Genomic DNA, 26,065 nt, shown 5'->3' on the forward strand with positions numbered 1-26,065 from the left:
ATAGGCGTGTGAATCTTTGGGGACCTAATGATTTGATCCGATTCCGATTGCTGGGGTAACGATTCGATTCAAAATCGATTTTCGATATAAACGATTCTTGATTCAAACCAATTATCGCAATGTGTTAAATGTTAAACTATGATAAAACTTTTTGGTTGCATGTAGATGGCCTAAAACGTCTTTAAAAAAGGAAATATATATATATATATATATATATATATATATATATATATATATATATATATATATATATATATATATATATATATATATATATATATATATATATATATATATATAAATATATATATATATATATATATATATATATATATATATATATATATATATATATATATATTTTATTATTATTTATTTTATATATTTTATTTATACATTTTCGGGTCTCCCTATGTCTAGCATTAAAAGATTACAGTTGGTACAAAATGCGGCTGCTAGACTCTTGACAAGAACAAGAAAGTTTGATCATATTACGCCTATACTGGCTCACCTGCACTGGCTTCCTGTGCACTTAAGATGTGACTTTAAAGTTTTACTACTTACGCATAAAATACTACACGGTCTAGCTCCATCCTATCTTGTCGATTGTATTGTACCATATGTCCCGGCAAGAAATCCGCGTTCAAAGAACTCCGGCTTATTAGTGATTCCCAGAGCCCAAAAAAAGTCTGCGGGCTATAGAGCGTTTTCTGTTCGGGCTCCAGTACTATGAAATGCCCTCCCGGTAACAGTTAGAGATGCTACCTCGGTAGAATTATTTAAGTCCCATCTTAAAACTGATTTGTATACTCTAGCCTTTAAATAGACCCCCCTTTTTTAGACCAGTTGATCTGCCGTTTTCAATTCTCCTTTGCCCCCTCGCCGGGTTATTCCGGTTCCGGTGACCATGGATGAGGTGCTGGCTGTCCAGAGTTGGGACCCGGGGTGGACAGCTCGCCTGTGCATCGGTTGGGGACGTCTCTGCGCTACTGACCTGACTCCGCTCGGGATGGTCTCCTGCTGGCTCCACTATGGACTGGAGTCTCACTGTTATGTTGGATCCACTAGGGACTGTACCTAGAGGGGGGGTTACCCACATATGCGATCCTCCCCAAGGTTTCTCATAGTCATTCACATCGACGTCCCTTGTGTAGGTTCTGTGCCGAGGATGTCGTTGTGGCTTGTGCAGCCCTTTGAGAATTTTGTGATTTAGGGCTATATGAATAAACATTGATTGATTAATTGATATATATATATATATATATATATATATATATATATATATATATATATATATATATATATATATATATATATATATATATATATATATATATATATATATATATATATATATATATATATATATATATATATATATATATATATATATATATATATGTGTGTGTGTGTGTGTGTGTGTGTGTGTGTGTGTGTGTATATATGTGTGTGTATATGTATATATATATATATTATTTATTTCTTTTTTTTATTTTTTTTATTTTTTGGAAAATTATGAATCGCTTTAGAATCGATGTAAATAAGAATCACGATTCCCAGATGATTTTTAAAAAAAAATGTGTGCGCCCCTAGTAAATGCATTAAGGCCCGCCTTTGTTAGCGTGTCGCGTTTTGAGTGATGTGTTCAATGCTTAGTGTTTGCAGTTACCTGGTCCAGTACTGCTTTGACACTCCTCCAAATTGAGGTGCGTAGGCACCGTGGGGTGGAAAAGTCGAATTTAATGGCATTAGTTTTGTTTTTCAACAAGTTCACTATGTGGCCGGCTATTGCTCGCAATGCTCCAATGCAAAGTTTACTTCTTTTTTTTTTTTGCTGTCAAGGAGAACTTTCTTTGTAAAATATGGCATTCCATGCTGGCGGAAGGCGGAGGGATGTAGGATTTCAGAGAGAGTGCAGACTGTATGAGCTGACAAGTCATACGGGTCGCCTTCACAGCCCTGATTTAGACACCGTGGTGTGCTGCTTCATCTCTGGAGTGTTCACGCACTCATAAAATAGACTGTGGAGTGAATGTCGGCATCCTTGCCTGTTGGGACTCAAACAAACCCAAATAGAAACTAATAGGCTTCCATTCGTATTATGGCACTCCACCAATCAAATGGGCACTGCGGTTGGAGGGGCGGTCCATGTCGCGATCTTCCTTTAATGCCTTCAGGAAGAGCTGTCATTCTGCTGCATCACTTTGTCACTCACTCACTCCGCCACCCTCTTCCTTCACCATCTCCTCTTCCTCCTCTACTGCTCCATTCATCATTATCCTCCCCAGCATGGCCTCCCTCTCCACCTGTTCCGCCGCACGCGCACACACCGCTCCCCTTCCTAACTCCTCCCCCTGCCGCCGCCATCGCATGGCTTTGTGATTTGTGCAGCAGCCTTGGACGGAAGCCGGCGGTTGAAGGGCAACACAGCAGGAGTAGGGGGAGGAGGAGGTGGCATGTCTGAGACCTTTTTGTGACGTGGCTGTGGGAATGAGGACAGGAGCTGTTTTTAAAGCAGAAGAGGAAAAGGTCACTACTGTGGCTAAATGCAAGCTTACTGTAGAAATGGGCGGGGTTTTAGCTTGGAGGCACACAACATACTAATTATTCGGTCCTCTGTTTGGCCCGTCAGCTGCTCTTTTTACTCAATCCAATGCAAGTACATTGCAAAAAAGGGCTGGCAGAATATAACATAAAAAGACTAGATTTTAGATAGAAAATACTAAAACACAAGTGAAATTATCTGTCCATGGAGCAAATTAATTTGGTAACACTTTAGGATGGGGAACATTCTAAGTAACAAAGACTTAATCTAGAGTTATTTGGACACTAGGGGAACATATTCTAAGAACCCTAACCTTATTGCGGGAAGACTCTTAGTTAATGGCTTACTGGTTGTATAATAAGGCCATGCAGAATAAGGCATTAGTAAGTACTTAATGACTCATTAAGAGCCAATATGTTACTTGTAGGAGCCTAATAGAGAGCCATACTTGAATCCATGTTTATTTTATTATTTTCAGTGATTGATGTGTGCACCCTTTGCAGGTGGTGAAAAGTTCCCACGCAGGCCTATAAGGGGCAGTAGCGCGCCGGGCGCGTGATTGGCAGTCGGGCACCAGCATACCGTCTTTGACCTCACCTGTCTGTAGACCTCGGCTTTATATAGGCTACCTTTTATTTTGTTTCCCGAGTATTCTGTTCCTTGACTTTTGTAAATAAAATAATCTTCAATCGCGCTGCTGGATCAGTTTGAATTACACTGCCAAAAGTCAGTGTTCAAAAACAACAACGAAAAATACAAAAATGAGGGGTATTTTATTTGAACTAAGCAAAATTATCTGCCAATAGAACAAGAAAATTCGGCTTGTCAAGACTTTCCAAAACAAGTAAAATTAGCTAACCTCAAAGAACCCAAAAATACCTTAAAATAAGTATATTCTCACTAATAACAATTGCAGTTTTCTTGGTAGAAAAAAAAAAAGACCTTTTTGCTCAATATGTTGAAAAATATTTTTAAAGGCCTACTGAAATGATTTTTTTTTATTTAAACGGGGATAGCAGATCTATTCTATGTGTCAGACTTGATCATTTCGCGATATTGCCATATTTTTGCTGAAAGGATTTAGTAGAGAACAACGACGATAAAGATCGCAACTTTTGGTATCTGATAAAAAAAAAGGCTTGCCCCTACCGGAAGTAGCGTGACGTAGTCAATTGAACATATCCGCAAAGTTCCCTATTGTTTACAATGATGGCCGCCAGAAGTGAGAGAGATTCGGACCGAGAAAGTGACGATTTCCCCATTAATTTGAGCGAGGATGAAAGATTTGTAGATGAGGAAAGTGCAAGTGAAGGACTAGTGGGGAGTTGAAGCGATTCAGATAGGGAAGATGCTGTGAGAGCCGGGGGTGACCTGATATTCAGCTGGGAATGACTACAACAGTAAATAAACACAAGACATATATATACTCTATTAGCCACAACACAACCAGGCTTATATTTAATATGCCACAAATTAATCCCACATAAAAACACCTACGTGTTTGTTATGCTAGCTACTAGCTCGAGCTAGTTATAGCAAGCGATCAAATGTTTGGAAGCGTACTCACGGTATCGCGTCTGCGTCTGTTAACGAAGTCAAAGTCCTCCTGGTAAGAGTCTCCGTTGTCCGAGTTCTTCGATCTTGACTGCATCTTTCGGGAATGTAAACAATGAAACACCGGCTGTGTTGTGTTGCTGACTTCCCTCGCAAAATACTCCGCTTCGCACCGACTTTCTTCTTTGCTTGCTCAGCTTCTTTCTCCATAATGCAATGAACAAATTGCAACAGATTCACCAACACAGATGTCCAGAATACTGTGGAATAATGAGATGAAAACAGAGCTATTTCGTATTGGCTTCAATGGGGAAGCCATACCTCTGTTAAACTGGCTACGTCACGCGCATACGTCATCATCCAAAGGCGTTTTGAACCGGAAGTGTGGTGGAAAATTTAAAATTGCACTTTATAAGTTAACCCGGCCGTATTGGCATGTGTTGCAATGTTAAGATTTCATCATTGATATATAAACTATCAGACTGCGTGGTCGGTAGTAGTGGCTTTCAGTAGGCCTTTAAATTAAGTAAATGCTGGTGCCATTATCTTGACATAATGATATGCGCTCGGCATCATGATTTTTTTGTTCATACTTGAAATAAGAAATTATTACTTTAAAAAAGTAGTTTTACACTTGTGAGTGTTAATGACTAGGGGTGTGGGAAAAAATAGATTCAAATTCAAATCGCGATTCTCACGTTGTGCGATTCAGAATCGATTCTCATTTTTAAAAAATCGGTTTTTGTAATTTTTTATTTTTTTAAATTATTTTTTTATTAATCAATCCAACAAAACAATACACAGCAATACCATAACAATGCAATCCAATTCCAAAACCAAACCCGACCCAGCAACACTCAGAACTGCAATAAACAGAGCAATTGAGAGGAGACACAAACACGACACAGAACAAACCAAAAGTAGTGAAACAAAAATTAATATTATCAACAACAGTATCAATATTAGTTTCAATTCCAACATAGCAGTGATTAAAAATCCCTCATTGACATTATCATTAGACATTTATAAAAAAAATTTAAAAAAAGAATAGTGTCACAGTGGCTTACACATCGCATCTCATAAGCTTGACAACACACTGTGTCCAGTATTTTCACAAAGATAAAATAAGTCATATTTTTGGTTCATTTAATAGTTAAAACAAATGTACATTATTGCAATCAGTTGATAAAACATTGTCCTTTACAATTATAAAAGCTTTTTACAAAAATCTACTACTCTGCTTGCATGTCAGCAGACTGGGGTAGATCCTGCTGAAATCCTATGTATTGAATGAATAGAGAATCCTTTTGAATCAGGAAAATATCGTTTTTGAATCAAGAATCGCGTTAGATCGAAAAAAAATCAAAGATTCGCAGTCCTATTAATGACACAGCTTTGCATCAGTTGATATTCTAGTTATAAGCATGTTTTACTCAATATAGGTCATCAAATCTCAGCAACAAGCTGTAATATCTTACTGAGATCATTTAGGACCAAAACCCTTAACACAAGTAAAAGACTCTAACATAAAATCTGCTTAGTGAGAAGAATTATCTTATCAGACAGAAAATAAGCAAATATCACCATTATTTGAAGATATTTCATCTTACTTAGATTTCAGTTTTTGCAGTATAGTGGATGGATAGCGGGAAAAGGAACAATACGTGACAAGGAAGGCTGTGTATGGTGTGAGTCACACAAGATGCCCGCGCCCCAAGTGGAACAAACATTTGAACAAAGGGGATATAGGAACAATCACTTTCAGTGTTGTATGCCACTTCATTACTAATTTGCATGCTAATAAGCAACTAATTAATGGTGAATATGTTCCCCATACTAAAGTGTTACCGTTAATTTTACTTGATAAAACATCCTAAATTAAGGTTTGTGTATCTGGAAATTAGCAGAATGTTTACGATGGAAATAAATATTTTATTCTAAAAAAACAAAAAGCATTATTCAATTTGCAATTAAGCATCCTCGGGATGTTGCAGAATCTTCAAACACAATTTGGGGAAAACAAAACTATTTATTTTGAAAGTTATTTTCTCAATGTTTAAACTAGAATAGACAAAACATAATTATTCATGCTAAAATTAGGTTATGATGTAAAATGAATGACTAAAAATAAGTAACTAGCTCTTAAAACTAGGGACATTTCAAGGAATACAATTGAAAATCTTGGCAAGTGGCAAATAATTTGCAGTGTATGATTTATATTTTAACAATGTTTAGTTGTACTTAGCTGTACTTGTGCTGTAATACTGTGCAAAACTTTTGGGCTGCCATTGGCTTTATTTTATTTTTTTGGGACAACGTAGAACCGTAAAGAGTAGGTTACAGAGTTAGCAATATGGTGCTGATTACCCAAAACTATAAACCCCTCCCCCAAAAAAAGAAATGGTGCAAAATCCAAAGAACAACCCTATACAATGTGGTGAGAATCTGGATAAAGATGCAGAACACGGGATTTTTTTTTAACACCGTGTGAACCAGGGAAATTAGCCCGCTAGCTAACAAACATAAGAAAAACCGATAGCAGATGTCTACGAATCCACATTGTTTTTAGTCATTGTAATCAAAGCTTTTGGGCTGTACTCCACCTTCTATATAAAAATAAACAAATGACATTCGGAATAAAAGTTTTTACTTTTCTTAGCCCAGGGTTGTCCAAAATGTGGTCCGCTGTTCCTTTTTGTATTAGCCTGTGGAACTATGTAAAAATGTAATTAAACAAGAAAATAACAGCAAAATTGAAAAAGAGCAAACGAGTAACAAGATTAAAACTAATAACGATAATAGCAGTAGTAATAATGCTATGCTTTGTCAGTTATAAAACAAAGGTGACATGCAGGCCGTTTTTAAATATATATTTTTATTTATGATGTGTCAGAGTATTTACTTGAGTTGGTTTTAGCAGGTTTGAAAATAAAAAATTGACCCCAAAATTATTTTGTATGAGGCCTTCTGTGGAAAAAGGTTTGGACACCCCTCTATTAGCACTGAATATCTTGACAATCACGATTACGAAACAACACATGATATCAAACTTAGCGTACTTCCTCAGATAGTGGCCATCCGTTTTAATATAAGCTGTGTCCCGGTTTTAGACACGAGGTGCGTCCTTCGTCGTTCACAACAAATAATTAACTGCTCATAGTAGTTGATATACGTTGTTAACCAAATCAGCAGCACAAACCGAAGCATGCATTTTTTTTCTTAAATACCAAACTATTTTCTGATATATTGTCCGTCCCTGTGAGTAGACACACTGTCCCAATTAGTCGCTTGGGGCTTCCATAAAAATGGGACCCATTATCTCCCTGCTTGGCACTCAGCATCAAGGGTTGGAAATGGAGGTTAAATCACCAAAAATGATTCCCGAGCGCAGCCACCGCTGCTGCTCACTGCTCCCCTCACCTCCCAGGGGGTGGAACAAGGGGATGGGTCAAATGCGGAGGGTCATTTCACCACACCTAGCGCGTGTGTGACTATCAGTGGTACTTTTAACTTTGCATCAGACAACAAAAACAGTTCATTCCTGAGCATAATTGAACTTTTAAATATTTGACATTGCTAACCAAAACAGCAGCACCCATTGAAACAAGTTTCTTAGATTATTGTGTATAAATCTAAGTAGGGAGTCTCACTGAATGTTCCAAAGCTGTTATTTTGGAGAAACTGTATTTTTCCAGGGAATCCAGTGGTCTTGACATGTTTGCTGTGTGCGTCCATTTTTGCGGAGGGATCTAGATTTCCACGCTGTTTTGGTTCTTTACATTTTCATGTATTATTCCAGCCACTATATGAAGAAATAGAGTAGATAACTACTCCAGTGGACTTGTTTGATGCCTGTTTTAATAGAGTATTGGCAGATTGACCCTAAAATCCATGAAGTTAAAAACTGGTTGACTATGTTTCGGGAGAGTCCCACATACCTACAACACCCAACCTTCCTTACCTGGTCCTTCCCTGGTTCTAGTCTCCTTTTCCCTTCCTATCTTTGTGGCTTTCTCTCGGCACAATTCACACGCTTTTTCTCCCCTGTTTCTCTCCATCCCTTCCTCCTCTCCCTCCTACAGAGCCTTCAGAGAACCCATCCAATGTCGGCGTGGTGGCGGGGGCCGTGATCGGCTCCCTGCTGGCCCTGCTTTTGGTCGCCGCCCTCGTGGCCGTGCTGGTCACTCGTAGCCGCCGGCAGCAGCAGGGCTACCGCACCAACGACCTCAAGACGCGCATTTTCGGCGGCGGCAAAAAGGCCAGCAAGAACGGCACGAGCGGGGGCGGTGTCGGCGGCGGCGTGGGCAACAACAACGGCCCCATCTACGTGTATAACGACGGCTCGTCCCACCAGGGTCTCGGGGAGAAGAGCAACCACGGGCCCCCGGGCGTTGGGGGGCGGCCCGAGGTGCTCTCCGGCGCGCCCACCGCTCAGGACATTCTGCTCAGCAGCGAGCTGGACGACGCGGAGAGGAGAAAGTTCGACGAGCTCGAGGAAGAGGAGCGGTACGATCACTTCGCCGGGGGCGCCCCCATCCTGCAGCTGCGCCCGCCCAACGACCAGGGCGATATGATCGGAGACTACCTGGATGATGACATGGAGTCCCAGCGGGATGGTTCCGTCATTTCTCGAACTGCTGTTTACGTATAAAGCAGGAAGAGGAGGAGGAGGAGGAGACAAAAGGGAAAAAAAAATGTCCTGCGGATATTTGTGGCTCTGGGGTGTCGTCACTGTCGGCTGGAGATGCGAGAATGAAACCACTCTTTATTTTTCAAAAATGTATTTTACATATATGCTATTATTAATCACAGTGTAGCCCCGGTGGACTGGAGGAGGGTGTTTGTGGTAGGAATCTTGTGAGTGGAGTGTTTGCTGTTTGTTTTTCATACCGGCCCCGTAAAAACTACAACTGGAACATTCGAAGTGAAACTATCACATGGACACTCAGAAAAATCACAGAGAGGAACCACAGCGTGTGGAGGAGCATTAACAGCATCCTGATACAAGCTACAGAGGGCGTCTCTCGCTTCCTTCCGCGTTCTCTTATCTTCTCCGTTCAAGTCGAGACGGGTTGTCATGCCGATGTTCGCCTGCTCTCTCAGGTCGCCTGTGGGAAACCTTTTTTTTTCCCCGAGTTGTGCTGTGGCAAGGGGCGGGTAGTTGGTAGCTAGTGATGGGTGTGAAAGTGAATTGAAGTATGGCGTCTAACACCCGTTTATTTTCCCAAGCTCCCAAATCACTGCTGGCATCGTCTGTCACAGTTGCGTTGATACGAATTTTACTAAAATCCTGACGTATTTTACTTAGCTAGAGTAGGGATTCATGTTTTTTTCCTTTCATTGACATGGCTAAATGAGAAATTTCAGACCGAATAACTCTCAAAGGCTAACCCAACATCTAAAACTGAGCACTTTCCAAACCTTTCTATCATGTTAAAGTTAAAGTACCAATGATTGTCTCACACACACTAGGTGTGGTGAAATTTGTCCTCTGCATTTGACCCATCCCCTTGTTCACCCCCTGGGAGGTGAGGGGAGCAGTGGGCAGCAGCGGTGCCGCGCCCGGGAATCATTTTTGGTGATTTAACCCCCAATTCCAACCCTTGATGCTGAGTGCCAAGCAGGGAGGTAACGGGTCCCATTTTTACAGTCTTTGGCATGACTCGGCCGGGGTTTGAACGCACAACCTACCGATCTCAGGGCGGACACTAACCACTAGGCCACTGAGTAGGTTATGTGCAGTTCTGTATGCGTCTTACCAGAACAAAAAGGGGGTACGGTGAAGTCCACTTGGCAGATTTTGGAGTTAGTATAAGTCCCATGCGTCTAAAGTGGGCTACACACATGAAGATGTTCTAAATCAGATTACAATCAGGCATTGAACAGTTTGATGGTTATGTGTGTGGTGTCCAACAATCATTTCAACACAACACACCACACACTTAACTATTCTGTCCCACCACCAAGGCAGACTCTAGTCCTCCAAGCCCCAAATCTCACGTGAACAACCTCGATCTAACAAAATCGAAGAAGAAACGGCAACAACCACAAAACAGGCAATGTAGAAGAGGACGTACGAGAAGAGGGACTTATGGTGTTTTTGGGACTGTTTTTGAAAGAAAATACAGACTTTATAATCGACTGGGCGAGCTCGAGGTGTGTACATGCTCACTGCTTTTCTAGCTTCTTGATTAGCTACTTTCCGTACCACGTCACAATATCGGAAGCCATGGCCTCGGGTGGCGTTTGCTTTCCCCACAGACATGATCAGTTTTGGTTGTCGGCACAGACCCCTTTGAGACGGTTATCGTGACAAATTCACTCAACACACCTCAGACCACAGGACAATCTTATGAGACAACTCTATAAGACATTAGATAATCAGGCGTTGGCCATCTTTGACCAGAAGGGGTAAAATTGAGACAATTGTCCTTGCGTGTTCTCCGCTTTTAGGGTATTCTGCTAAACCTTTACATAAGTTAAAGTTAAAGTACCAATGATTGTCACACACACACACACTAGGTGTGGCACAATTATTCTCTGCGTTTGACCCATCACCCTTGATCACCCCCTGGGAGGTGAGGGGAGCAGTGGGCAGCAGCGGTGGCTGCGCCCGCGAAATCATTTTTGGTGATTTAACCCCCAATTCCAACAGTCACTTTTTCTGCCCTGTCTTGATTTTGTGACATCAGAATATGACAAAAGTCAATCAATCAATCAAAAGTTTATTTATATAGCCCTTAATCACGAGTGTCTCAAAGGGCTGCACAAGCCACGACGACATCCTCTGCTCAGATACCACATCAGGGCAAGAAAAAACTCAAAAGTGCCTCCTTTCCCATTGGGTTCTGTACAAAAGGCACATACAATACATGCATTTTCCTTTGTCTTCCACTCTAATTTACATTTGACTTGTAACTAAAATGCGACCAGCTCATTGCCCCTTTCCCACAGCCTGTAAAACTACGACCATATTCACCAACCCTCCCGATTTCCCCGGGAAAGTCCCGAATTTCAGTGCTCCTCCCGAAAATCTCCCGGAGCAACCATTCTCACGAATTTCTCCCGATTTCCACCCGGACAACAATATTGGGGGCGTGCCTTTAGCGTCCTCTCTCACCTGAAACCTTCAGCCTACTCAGTGACCTAGTGGTTAGAGTGTCCGCCCTGAGATCGGTAAGGTTGTGAGTTCAAACCCCGGCCGAGTCATACCAAAGACTATAAAAATGGGACCCATTACCTCCCTGCTTGGCTTGGCACTCAGCATCAAGGGTTGGAATTGGGGGTTAAATCACCAAAAATGATTCCCGGGCGCGGCACCGCTGCTGCTCACTGCTCCCCTCACCTCCCAGGGGGTGATCAAGGGTGATGGGTCAAATGCAGAGAATAATTTCGCCACACCTCGTGTGTGTGTGACAATCATTGGTACTTTAACTTTAACAGCCGCATGCTGTCCTCAGTCACGTCCGCTTTCCCTCCATATAAACAGCGTGCCGGCCCAGTCACATAACATCTATGGCTTTTGGAACTCAGTGCACACACAACAACCTATCTGGATTCCATAAGAGATTCGATAAGGAATCGGTTCGATAAGAGGATTCGCTAATGACATCGACATCAATCATTTCTTAACGAACATCATCCATATCCTTTTTCTTTTATTTATATACGTATATATAACGAAATAAATAATTGAATTACAGCTATATATACAGTAAATATAGCTGTAATTCACTGAAATTCAAATATTTATTTTATATATATATATATATATATATATATATATATATATATATATATATATATATATATATATATATATATATATATATTATATATATATATATATTAGGGCTGCAACAACTAATCGATTAAATCGATTATAAAAATAGTTGCCGATTAATTTAGTCATCGATTCGTTGGATCTATGCTAAAAAAAAATTATTTTTTTTTTTTTTTAAATTTAAATAAACCTTTATTTATAAACTGCAACATGTACAAACAGCTGAGAAACAATAATCAAAATACGTATGGTGCCAGTAAGCTGGTTTTTTTTCAATAAAATACTGGAAAGGATAGAAATGTAGTTTGTCTCTTTTATCTTTTATCCGATTATTAATCGATCAATCGAAGTAATAATCGACAGATTAATCGATTACCAAATGAATCGTTCGTTGCAGCCCTAATATATATATATATATATATATATATATATATATATATATATATATATATATATATATATATATATATATATATATATATATATATATATATATATATATATATATATAAAAGAAATATATATATATATATAAAAGAAATATGAATATCTCTCTAATTCTGAGGTCTCAAGGTTGGCAAGTATGACTACGACACCAAGATGAAATGGAGCTAAAGTAATCAAATGGCAGTCCAACAAAGCAAGGATGACCACTGAATGCGTTCTGTGACCTGACTTTTAACGTCTCCCAGCCTGTTGTGTTGAAAGCAATGTCACGGTCCACAAAGTTTTTGCGTGCGTCAGACTCGACGCTGACATTGTGCTTGTCGGGGTTCTGTATAAAAGGAACACGGGGGTCAATGGCTGCTGTTACAGCTTTGACGCAGCATCTCTGTGGCTTACAAGGTAGTCGGCACTGAAAACATTGAACGTTTTCTTATGATGCAGTGCTTGTCCTTGCGTGCAGAACATAGCAGCTGAACAAAAAAACGTTCTCCTCTAAGCCGCGGTATCACTACATGACATGTTTGTCGCATCCGTCTGTCCGTTTTACATACAATGCCGACATCAGCTTTGCAAGGGGAAGGTCTGGACCCTCCTACTAGCCAGGGGTGTTTACGTGCTGTACATGCAGGAGCTTTTTTGGACCGAATGTTCACATGCGAGAACGTCTGCGGTGCGCCGCCAGCGAAAAGGTAGACCGTAAACAAGACGCTGACAGGAATGAGGTGTAGTCGACCTGACAGGGTCAAGGGGATGTGGAGAGAGGATGCAGGGGCGGGGGGCTTCTCCTCATCCTCGTCGTCCTCATCGTGTAGCACTCCCGGCAGGAGGAACTTGTTTGCTAATGAAGCATGAAGTCGCTGGCTTTGCCGGGACCAACAGATTGCCGCCACTTATCCTTTATGACGTAGCCGCCGCTTGCCTCAACGCTAGCGCTCCATCATCCCTTCACCACCACATCTTTTTGCAAGTGTTTATGGGGGCGGGGTGATTTAAAGCAGGGGCGCTGCGGAGGTCACGGCCACAGAAGAACATTAGAGTGTTCTTTACCGCTCCTGATACAGCAGGTATCGGGGTAAGGGCGTCCCCTGCCCACTCCGCCACCCATCGGGCCCCTTGACGGATGGAGCACCGCGTAACCACATTAGCGTCTATAGATTTTCCACTGAGATCACGCAATATTTTTCTCCATTAGCGGATGCCGTTAAGTGTGGAGAATTGATTGGGAGACATAAAAGCTTTGCCGGAGTTATATTGACTAACAGGCAACACGCAGCGAAATGGCCCTTTATGATGCAGCTCAGGGCCTGATTGTCTCCTGACTGTTAATTCATCTCTTAACGAGGCACCAGAGACACCCCCCACCTTAGCTGCTCCCCAGCTTCTACTCTAACACGCAGGCCTTTTTAACGAGAGTCACTGTATCCAACCTTGGTGATCTAACGTTTTCTCCCCTCCTTTAAACCCGCCGGCAATGGCGGTGACCTCTCGCGTGGCCCCCGGTGAAGTCTTGCGACATACTGTAGTTTGTGAGGTCAAACGCTGGGCGAACCGTCGCCAAAGGCAACTATGATTACCCCTGGTAGATATTATATAAATTTATATATATATATATATATATATATATGCATAAATGTGTGTGTATATGTACAGTATGTGTCTATATATATATATATATGTGTATGTATACACACATATATATACATATGTGTATATATGTATATGTGTGTATATATGTATATCTATATGTATACATATATATGTGTGTATATATAAACATATATTAGAGATGTCCGATAAATGCTTTAAAATGTAATATCGGAAATTATCGGTATCGGTTTTTTTATTATCGGTATCGTTTTCTTTTTTCTTTTTTTTCTTTTTTTTTTTTTATTAAATCAACATAAAAAACACAAGATACACTTACAATTAGTGCACCAACCCAAAAAAACTCCCTCCCCCATTTACACTCATTCACACAAAAGGGTTGTTTCTTTCTGTTATTAATATTCTGGTTCCTACATTATATATCAATATATATCAATACAGTCTGCAAGGGATACAGTCCGTAAGCACACATGATTGTGCGTGCTGCTGGTCCACTAATAGTACTAACCTTGAACAGTTAATTTGACTCATTTTCATTAATTACTAGTTTCAATGTAACTGTTTTTATATTGTTTTACTTTCTTTTGTATTCAAGAAAATGTTTTTAATTTATTTATCTTTTTTTTTCTTCTTTTTTTTTAAAGGACCTTATCTTCACCATACCTGGTTGTCCAAATTAGGCATAATAATGTGTTAATTCCACGACTGTAATTATCGGTATCGGTTGATATCGGTATCTGTAATTAAAGAGTTGGACAATATCGGATATCGGCAAAAAGCCATTATCGGACATCCCTAATATATATATATATATATATATATATATATATATATATATATATATATATATATATATATATATATATATATATATATATATATATATATGTGTGTGTGTGTATATGCGATGATGTGGTGACTTGTCCAGGGTGTACCCCGCCTTCCGACCGAGTGCAGCTGGGATAAGCTCCAGACAAGGAAAAGGATACAAAATAAAGATTTCTCTACAACGCGATCTCGGGAATAACGCGATCTGGATTTTATGGACTCCAACGACCGCGACTTGGAGTGTAGTTTAAACGAGAGCGCTAACCAGAGCTCTTTTTTGATGAAAAGTCCCGTTTAAAAATAAATGGCGGCCTGCTACTTCTTCATCGTTGTTTCTCACATATACGGCGGCCATTTTTTCTGGTTTTGCATCGATACTAGGAATCAAAATTAAGAAGTTTCGGGAGAAGCAGAATGTCAGTCCCGGTTTTCATAGATGCTCGACACCCAGCTCTTAATTGTCCCACCCACTCACTGAGGTATCAATTATCCATCACTATGTACTATATATACAGTATATATCAAAGTTTTTCATAACCTTATATTATGGGAGAGCTCTTTTGTCAAGACAGCCAGCAGCCAGCTGTAAGACCAAATACAACAATGGAGTTAAGCATAATAAGATGACCACAAATGCTAGCCTAGGTGTGTTTATTGACACAATCCCAGAAGACGATGGTGTCATTAATTGCAAGCAGGCAATAATTGGATAAATACCATTGCGACAACATTATTAGTATGTTGTACAATGCGGCAGAAACGGAACCAATGTTGTGAAAGTGCTATGGTGCAAACTGCTGAGTCAGCATTAATACTGCTGAGTTCATGGTAAACAAAGTGTAACACACACAACCTTTACACTGACAGCGGAGTACCAACATTTTAAAGCGCATGCAGAGGTAGGCAAAGATGATTGTTTTACACACAGCTACTGGCATCTGGTGGAGTTGATCATTAACGACATCAGAAGGTTGCCTACAGCCACAGCTGTTAATGCCAATGTGTTTTTCCAACCTAATTAGACACCTAAGTAATTATTTGCTTTTGTCGTCAAGACACTCGGCCACTATAGGGGACTTGGTGTATATTAATTGACCGGGACATGACAATATTGTGACATTCCAAGAGCTAGCTTATCTAGCCAAGGATCGGACCGCCAAGTGCCCTGCCTTCGGCTGCCGCCCAGCTAACATTGCACCCGCCCTCTATGGCCCCTCCCACGATTCTGTTCATAACTTTTATGGACAGAGTTTCTAGGCGCAGTCAGGGCGTTGAGGGGATCCGGTTTGGTGTCTGCAGGATTAGGTCTCTGCTTTTTGCAGATGATGTGGTCCTGATGGCTTCATCTGGCCAGGATCTTCAGCTCTCGCTGGATCGGTTCGCGGCCGACTGAGATGAGAATCAGCACCTTCAAGTCCGAGTCCTTGGTTCTCGCCCGGAAAAGGGTGGAGGTTGGGGAGGAGACCCAGCCCCAAGTGGAGGAGTTCAAGTACCTCGGAGTCTTGTTCACGAGTGAGGGAAGACTGGATCGTCTTCACTAATGCGGACGCTGTATCGATCCATTGTGGTGAAGAAGGAGCTGAGCCGGAAGGCAAAGTTCTCAATTTACCGGTCGATCTACGTTCCTATCCTCACCTATGGTCATGAGCTTTGGGTTATGACCGAAAGGACAAGATCACGGGTACAAGCGGCCGAAATGAGTTTCCTCCGCTGGGTGGCGGGTCTCTCCCTTAGAGATAGGGTGAGAAGCTCAAAGTAAAGCCGCTGCTCCTCCACATGGAGAGGAGCCAGATGAGGGGGTTCGGGCATCTGGTCAGGATGCCACCCGAACGCCTCCCTAGGGAAGTGTTTAGGGCACGTCCAACCGGTAGGAGGCCACGGGGAAGACCCAGGACACGTTGGGAAGACTATGTTTCCCGCCTGGCCTGTGAACGCCTCGGGATCCCCCGGGAAGAGCTGGACGAAGTGGCTGGGGAGAGGGAAGTCTGGGCTTCTCTGCTTAGGCTGCTGCCCCCGCGACCCAACCTCGGATAAGCGGAAGAAGATGGATGGATGGATGACAATATTGTGGTAATGATTGACTAGAAATGTTGGTATCCTTCAGCGAAGCAACCAATCGGAGCACAATATCAGACCGGAGGTGCAAAACGCTACATTTTGCAAATGAAAGGAGATGGGAATTGATTGTCCAATACTGCCAAAATGCTACAGCCTAGAACAGGACGCGAGCAAGCTAACTTGTCAGCCACAAACACCGATCCAAATCCCGTGATTTACCACAACCACAACACAAAACGGATATTTGCACTTGTGTGTCACTAACAGGAAGAGAGTGTGTTGCGTTCGGTGTTCAGATGGATAAAGACGGCGACTTTAAAGTGTACGTTTGTTCGGTGTTGAGGTGTCCGTGTGCTATAAACGTATGATTATTTTTCTTGTGAAAACAAAAAGTGAATATTTATGAAAATGTAAAATATTATCAGAGAGACGGAGACAGGGCGGCAGGAGCTAACCTCACAGTAAAAAAAATATAAAAATTTTAAAAAAAAAAGCGTCATTGTGAATGTACATTTTTACTGGGATGAATACGACAGTGTTTTGGTTTTATGCTCCTCCAGCTTTTTATTTGTTGCCTGCTTCTCTACACAATAAGCACACTGTTGTTTTTGCACAATTGGCTCTCCAACAGGCAAACATATATATTAAAAAAATAAAAATAAGAATGCACGCGAGAGTCATAATTGATCAAGTACATGCAGTACATGACTTTTCAGCGGCGTGTAACCTTTTTTATCACCGCGTGAAAACAGTGGTCAAAGTCGTGGCTAGTCGGCGTGTACATGCTGTACAGTACGCACGCATCATCACGGAGAACGCCGAGAAACAGTCACCCACTCACAAAGGCCCCACAGCGCTGCAGATGCCTCATACCTTCCATGGCCTGACACCAGCCCACACACAAACATTTATTTGGCCTGTCTTCTCAGTGCTTCTGTCAGGACAGCCAGTATGTATATATATATATATATATATATATATATATATATATATATATATATATATATATATATATATATATATATATATATATATACACTACCGTTCAAAAGTTTGGGGTCACCCAAACAATTTTGTGTTTGAGCCTTCATTTCTAAGAACAAGAATAGACTGTCGAGTTTCAGATGAAAGTTCTCTTTTTCTGGCCATTTTGAGCGTTTAATTGACCCCACAAATGTGATGCTCCAGAAACTCAATCTGCTCAAAGGAAGGTCAGTTTTGTAGCTTCTGTAACGAGCTAAAGTGTTTTCAGATGTGTGAACATGATTGCACAAGGGTTTTCTAATCATCAATTAGCCTTCTGAGCCAATGAGCAAACACATTGTACCATTAGAACACTGGAGTGATAGTTGCTGGAAATGGGCCTCTATACACCTATGTAGATATTGCACCAAAAACCAGACATGTGCAGCTAGAATAGTCATTTACCACATTAGCAATGTATAGAGTGTATTTCTTTCAAGTTAAGACTAGTTGAAAGTTATCTTCATTGAAAAGTACAGTGCTTTTCCTTCAAAAATAAGGACATTTCAATGTGACCCCAAACTTTTGAACGGTAGTGTGTGTATATACTGTATATCTCCTATATTCCTGACGACTTGGAAACACACGCAAAGTCCCGTTTTTGTCTGTTTTTTTACTTCCACTGACACCGTCAAGTGCACACATCTTCACACCCTGTGTCCAACAAATAGGTTTGTTTATTTTTTTTTGTTTTTGGTGGTAGTGTGTCACCATTTCTTACTCTTTGTCAAAACTGTTGTTGAGCTAAAATGTCCTCCTGCACACACACACACACACACACACACACACACACACACACACACACACACACATACACATACCAATACAGCCTCAATTAGGACCCTTTTCACATGACGTCACACCACTTCCAACAATGGATAATGATGCACGGAGAAAACGGGCTAGTTTGTTAAATGCTATGTTTCGCTTTAAAACATAAGTTTCCTCAAACACGGAATCACATGAAAAGTCAAGCGTACGAAAACGGTACTAGTACGGGCTGAGGAAAAAGCTGTTTCATACATTTTTGTAGCCTACGTGCCAACCAACAAGTAAGTCGGAGCTTTTCTTCCCGTCACTCACACCCCAGTGACAGAGAGAAAGGCGAAACAGACTGGTTCGGGGGGGGGGGGGGGGGTAAAAAAGTTTCTCAAAGGTTTTTAGTGAGTTGGCAAACAAGTTGTGATGCTAATTTTAAGACAAATCTCATCGTTGCAGCAGAGTCGTTAAAAAATTGTTTTTAAATTGTGATTTTTTTGTCTAAAATATTTTTTCCCAAAACACCCTAAAAGTAATCGTCGTCCAGTATTCTGGTCAATACGGTAGGTCATTTAGTAGACGTGGGAATTTTTGGCCACCTCAGTTTGATTCTTGGGGTGACGATTCGATTCATAATCGGTTCTCAATATACATTTGTAGGGATGCACAAACAAAGTGGATTCACATCTGAATTGCGATTCTGACTCATCCTGATTCCAATTGAATTCACATTTTTTTTAAATTGTTAAAAAATATATGTGTATATGTTTCTATGTATATATGTATGTGTATATGTATATTTGTGTGTATGTATGTATGTATGTACATGCATATATATGTATGTATGTATATGCATATACTGTATATGTATGTATGTTTATGTGTATATGTACAGTATGTATGTATATGTATTTATGTATATGTATATATGTGTATATGTATGCATGTATGTATATGCATATATATATGTATGTGTATATGTATGTATATGTATTTATGTATGTATGTATGTATGTATATATATATATATATATATATATATATATATATATATATATATATATATGTATATACGTGTATATATATGTGTATATATACGTATATATATGTGTATATATACGTATATATATATGTGTATATATACTATATATATGTGTATATATACGTATATATATGTGTATATATACGTATATATATATGTGTATATATACTATATATATGTGTATATATACTATAAAAATGTGTATATATATGTGTATATATATGTATATATATGTGTATATATACGTATATATATGTGTATATATACGTATATATATGTGTATATATACGTATATATATGTGTATATATACGTATATATATGTGTATATATGTGTATATATATGTATATATATATATATATGTGTGTGTGTGTGTGTGTGTGTGTGTGTGTGTGTGTGTGTGTGTGTGTGTGTGTGTGTGTGTGTGTGTGTGTGTGTGTGTGTGTGTGTGTGTGTGTGTGTGTGTGTATATGTATGTATGTATGTGTGTTGTAATTTTTAAAAATATGTTTATAGGCTCTCTCCATGTAACCAGAAGGAGCTTTTCTAAATCTGTAACGTGTTTTGAAAAAGTTGCATTATGATTAATTTGCCTTTTCGATACAATCTGTTTGAATCGAAAGTCGTGTTGAGTCGAGATCTGATTCTGAATCGAATCGTCACCTCAGGAATCTGAATCAGACTGAATCGGATAGACCCGTTAGGTGCCCCAAAATTCACAACTTATATATTTAGTATTTAAATTATAATTTCTAAACAGGTTAAAGGTTACAAAAGCTCCTCTTGGCTTAAATGCGCAGTGTTAGCCTAAAAAAATGTAATTTTAAAATTGTATTTAAAAAAACACGGAATATGAATTAATTCAACAGAATAAACTCTCCAATACTTTCTATTGAATTTTACAAAGCAATTAATAAGACTTGCAAACACAAAAAGGAAAAACAATAATATCAGTTTGTTTTTAACCCAAAAATGCATTCTTAAACATTTTTTTTTCCAATCGGTTCAGAATGTCTAAAAATCAATTCAAACAAAAGTATACATTTTAAAAAATATATTTAAATTTAGCAAAAATCGCGATTTGGATGTGAATGAATTACATCGAGCAATCCTAGTTGCTAGTCAGGCAGGTAACAAGTTGCTAACACAATCAGTGCGGCTAGCACACTTAGCTCGCTGGCCAGGCTAACAAAGGAAGCGATAGAGTGCTCATCCTACTGCCTAATGGTGATATCGTCATATTTTGGGCGACACAACTTTTAACATCGTACTTGATTTAAAAAAACAACAAGCAGATAGCTACTTATGAATGTCGGTGCATCATCACTCGAGCAGAATGGACGTCACAGTGAAAAGGGTTTTTTTGTTTCTTTTGTTTGACGACAAATCAAAGCCTTAACATCCTCCATCTCACCTGTGTCAGACTTGAAGACCAACAAATCATTCCTATGTAAATAATATAAATATGTAGCAGAAGCAGAAACAAAAAAAGAGAATTACTAATTTATGGTGTCACTTTTGTGTATTTCTTCTCCGTGACGGCAAAGCATGAAGGATTTATTTTCCCTCCTTTTTTTTTTCTTTTTTTTTTGCTGTTCTTTTGCAGTGCTTTATAATTTATAGTGTTTTGTTTGGTTGCGAGTGCTTTATTCTTGACTGCGGCGCCGTGATTGCTGCCAAAAATGCTGGCAAATGTGCTTCTTCTTCTTCTTGTGTACAATGAAGCGTACGCAGCAGTGTAATGTGCATTTGATCCGCCACCTTATTTGACTCTTTTCTAGTTTTTATAACTCACTTTTGTTCTCTCAAGACGGGGGGGAAAAAAAGAAGCTGAATGAGACTGCTTGTCACCGCTTTTTGTCATGTCTTTTTATTATTTCGCCTATTTGGTTGTTATTAAAGAGTTCTTGATTTTTCAAAAGTTTCCTCCTTTTTTCCCCCCCTCATATAGAGGATCTTTGGTATGGCAGTAGCTCCTTCGAAACAATGCTTCTCAAACTTGTTTCACCAAGTACCACCTCAAAAAAACATTTGGCAGTAGCGTAGTAGGCGTAAGTATTCATCAAAACCAAGACAGAGGTGTTATTTAACAAGTACCGTATTTCCTTGAATAGCCGCAGGGGCGTTAATTAATTTAAAACCCTCCTGTCACTCCGGCGTTTACCGGAAGCCAGCGGCATGGCCGTGCATGCGGTAATTATTTTAAAACCGCTTCTCACTCCGGCGTTTACCAAAAGGAATGCGGTAAATGTAGGCGTGCGCTTTGTGTGATGTAAGCATACCATCATGAAAAGCACATTTAATAAAAAAAAACGTTATTATGGTCTTACCTGTACTTATAAATGGAGTCCATTTGCAGCTCCTTCTGACCAAAAGCATCGATAACTTGGTTATAGAAGTCTTCATTATTTTCTTTCTTCCGTTTTAAAAGTCTCGATGGAGATTTTCCTTTAATTATTACCTCCTGCTTCCATTGAAAGTCCAGTTTAGAAAACTGTTTTATTTTAGATACCGGTATGTAATCCTCCATGTTAAAAGTAAAAGTTCAGGCGAGAGAAAAAAATAAATAAAAATCTCTTGCTGCGTGTTGTCACTTCTTCTGCAGTACCGGAAGTCGCAAGAAGGATCACTAGCGCGGCAGCGCCCTCTACCACCAGGAGGTTTAATGACTCATACAGTATTTGACACACGCAGCTACGGTATATTAATAAAACACAGCTGCTTACTGTTCTTTTTAGTATTCAATAGCTTGGACCTTAAATCCTACTGAATAGCTCTTTATCTTTTTTCCTTTGTGCGATTGCAAACTACTGAAAGCAGCTTCCTCCATTTTGAAAATGAGGACAGGCAAATTTGACCCGGCAGATGTTCTAGCCATATGCTAAATATTTTGCGAAACGTGTTTGACCCGGCGAAAATTATAGACATGCGATAATAAAATTAATATTTTGCAAAACGAATTTGATCCGGCGTTAATAATGAACCGGCGATAAGGCCAAGCATGCGTTAATTATTTTGAGAAACGAGTTTGACCCGGCAGTAATTCTAGACGTGCGAATACTATATTCCCTGCGCCAATTCAAGGAAATACGGTATATATATTTTGCCACTGTATTGCTACACACAGTTTGAACAGTAACACTGTGTTTGAATATTTAAGTGATTCTTTGGCAAGGCAACTTTATTTATACAGCACGTTTACAACAATTGTATAATTGGACCAAAGTGCTTTACAGGTTAAAAAGCATAGAGCAAAAAAAAAACATAAATACGGGGAATGGGTTTGGATAAAAAAAAAAAAAGATAAAAAATAAGTGTGACAAATTGGAAAAAAAAACTAAAGCGAAGGGGGGACTAGAAATGGTGACCTAGTGGGTACCACTCGATGGAGACGCACCACTAGTGGTACATGCACCACAGTTTGAGCTTTAAAAAACTAAAGTATTTTTGTTGTACAGGTCATCTGTGACATCATGTAATATGAATAAAGGGGGAAACTCTTAGTTTCTACAGCAATGATTACAATATCACATACTAATAATAATAATACTTAATACAGAATCAGTGTCCTTGTTTAGATAGCTTCCTGCAACCGTGCACACCTTTCAAAATAAGATACCCTTAACACAACAAATAAAATGGATGTCAAACACATTTCTTTGGGGCTCGGGACAAACGTGTTCAGTGACCGGTGCTGGTCTGCGTGTTGTGTACTGCTGTTTTACAGGATCTTTGACCAGTGATTTGCAGTCCATCCTTATCGAGGGTCTTGGACGAGCATTTTGGTACTGTAGTTAGTCATTAAAAACTGCAGAGGGCTTCTGTCAAAGAGAGGATCTTTGACGAGCAGTTTGGTACTGTCGTATGTCCCCAAAACTGCAGAGGGCTACTGTCAAAGAAAGGATCTTTGACTTGCAATTCGGTACTGTAGTTAGTCATTAAAAACTGCAGAGGGCTTCTGTCAAAGAGAGGATCTTTGACTAGCAGTTTGGTACTGTAGTAAGTCATTAAAAACTGCAGAGGGCTTCTGTCAAAGAGAGGATCTTTGACTTGCAATTTGGTACTGTAGTAAGTCATTAAAAACTGCAGAGGGCTTCTGTCAAAGAGAGGATCTTTGACTTGCAATTTGGTACTGTAGTAAGTCATTAAAAACTGCAGAGGGCTTCTGTCAAAGAGAGGATCTTTGACTTGCTATTCGGTACTGTAGTTAGTCATTAAAAACTGCATAGGGCTTCTGTCAAAGAGAGGATCTTTGACTAGCATTTTGGTACTGGAGTAAGTCATTAAAAACAGCAGAGGGCTTCTGTCAAAGAGAGGATCTTTGACTAGCATTTTGGTACTGTAGTAAGTCCCCAAAACTGCAGAGGGCTACTGTCATATAGAGGATCTTTGACTACAATTCTGGTACTTTAGTAAGTCCTTAAAACAGCAGAGGACTTCTGTCATATAGAGGATCTTTGACTAGTGTTTTTGCAGCAGGTTCTTTAAAACTGGCATGCTTGTTACATGTAGAGGATCTTTGACTAGTGTTTTTGCAGCATGTTCCTAAAAACTGTGGCATGCTTGTTAATATAGAGGATCTTTGACTAGTGTTTTTGCAGCAGGTTCTTTAAAACTGGCATGCTTGTGACATGTAGAGGATCTTTGACTAGTGTTTTTGCAGCAGGTTCTTTAAAACTGGCATGCTTGTTACATGTAGAGGATCTTTGACTAGTGTTTTTGCAGCATGTTCCTAAAAACGGTGGCATGCTTGTTAATATAGAGGATCTTTGAATAGTGTTTTTGCAGCATGTTCCTAAATACTGTTGCATGCTTGTTAATATAGAGGATCTTTGACTAGTGTTTTTGCAGCAGGTTCTTTAAAACTGGCATGCTTGTGACATGTAGAGGATCTTTGACTAGTGTTTTTGCAGCAGGTTCTTTAAAACTGGCATGCTTGTTACATGTAGATGATCTTTGACTAGTGTTTTTGCAGCAGGTTCTTTAAAACTGGCATGCTTGTGACATGTAGAGGATCTTTGACTAGTGTTTTTGCAGCATGTTCCTAAAAACGGTGGCATGCTTGTTGATATAGAGGATCTTTGACTAGTGTTTTTGCAGCATGTTCCTAAAACTGTGACATGCTTGTTATTATAAAGGATCTTTGGCTAGTGTTTTTGTAGCATGTTCCTAAAAACTGTGCATGCCTGTTACATATAGAGGATCTTTGACTAGTGTTTTTGCAGCATGTTCCTAAAAACTGTGACATGCTTGTTAATATAGAGGATCTTTGGCTAGTGTTTTTGCAGCATGTTCCTAAAAACTGTGCATGCCTGTTACATATAGAGGATCTTTGATTAGTGTTTTTGCAGCATGTTCCTAAAAACTGTGCCATGCTTGTTAATATAGAGGATCTTTGACTAGTGTTTTTGCAGCATGTTCCTAAAAACGGTGGCATGCTTGTTAATATAGAGGATCTTTGAATAGTGTTTTTGCAGCATGTTCCTAAATACTGTTGCATGCTTGTTAATATAGAGGATCTTTGACTAGTGTTTTTGCAGCAGGTTCTTTAAAACTGGCATGCTTGTGACATGTAGAGGATCTTTGACTAGTGTTTTTGCAGCAGGTTCTTTAAAACTGGCATGCTTGTTACATGTAGATGATCTTTGACTAGTGTTTTTGCAGCATGTTCCTAAAAACGGTGGCATGCTTGTTAATATAGAGGATCTTTGACTAGTGTTTTTGCAGCATGTTCCTAAAACTGTGACATGCTTGTTATTATAGAGGATCTTTGGCTAGTGTTTTTGCAGCATGTTCCTAAAAACTGTGCATGCCTGTTACATATAGAGGATCTTTGATTAGTGTTTTTGCAGCATGTTCCTAAAAACTGTGCCATGCTTGTTAATATAGAGGATCTTTGATTAGTGTTTTTGCAGCATGTTCCTAAAAACTGTGGCATGCTTGTTAATATAGAGGATCTTTGACTAGTGTTTTTGCAGCATGTTCCTAAAAACTGTGGCATGCTTGTTAATATAGAGGATCTTTGACTAGTGTTTTTTGCAGCATGTTCCTAAAAACTGTGGCATGCTTGTTAATATAGAGGATCTTTGACTAGTGTTTTTGCAGCATGTTCCTAAATACTGTTGCATGCTTGTTACATGTAGAGGATCTTTGACTAGTGTTTTTGCAGCAGGTTCTTTAAAACTGGCATGCTTGTGACATGTAGAGGATCTTTGACTAGTGTTTTTGCAGCAGGTTCTTTAAAACTGGCATGCTTGTTACATGTAGAGGATCTTTGACTAGTGTTTTTGCAGCATGTTCCTAAAAACGGTGGCATGCTTGTTAATATAGAGGATCTTTGAATAGTGTTTTTGCAGCATGTTCCTAAATACTGTTGCATGCTTGTTAATATAGGGGATCTTTGACTAGTGTTTTTGCAGCAT

At 39.5% G+C, this 26,065-nt stretch overlaps 1 protein-coding gene across 2 annotated transcripts in view; it reads left to right on the forward strand.

Moving 5' to 3' along the window:
* Nucleotides 1–26,065, forward strand: part of si:ch73-22o12.1 (nectin-2) — a 357,045-nt gene that overhangs the window by 167,211 nt on the left and 163,769 nt on the right. Inside the window, exon 7 of one of the 2 annotated variants that reach the window (XM_062063882.1) lies at nt 8,182–9,503. The exons of the other annotated variant lie outside the window; for it this stretch is intronic. Coding sequence (XP_061919866.1) covers nt 8,182–8,750 — 569 coding nt within the window. The 3' untranslated portion in view covers nt 8,751–9,503. Of the gene's footprint in view, nt 1–8,181; nt 9,504–26,065 lie in introns of those variants that run through there. 2 annotated transcript variants of the gene reach the window in all.

This window comes from Entelurus aequoreus, linkage group LG11 (assembly GCF_033978785.1).
Source record: "Entelurus aequoreus isolate RoL-2023_Sb linkage group LG11, RoL_Eaeq_v1.1, whole genome shotgun sequence".
Taxonomy (NCBI): Eukaryota; Metazoa; Chordata; class Actinopteri; order Syngnathiformes; family Syngnathidae; genus Entelurus; species Entelurus aequoreus.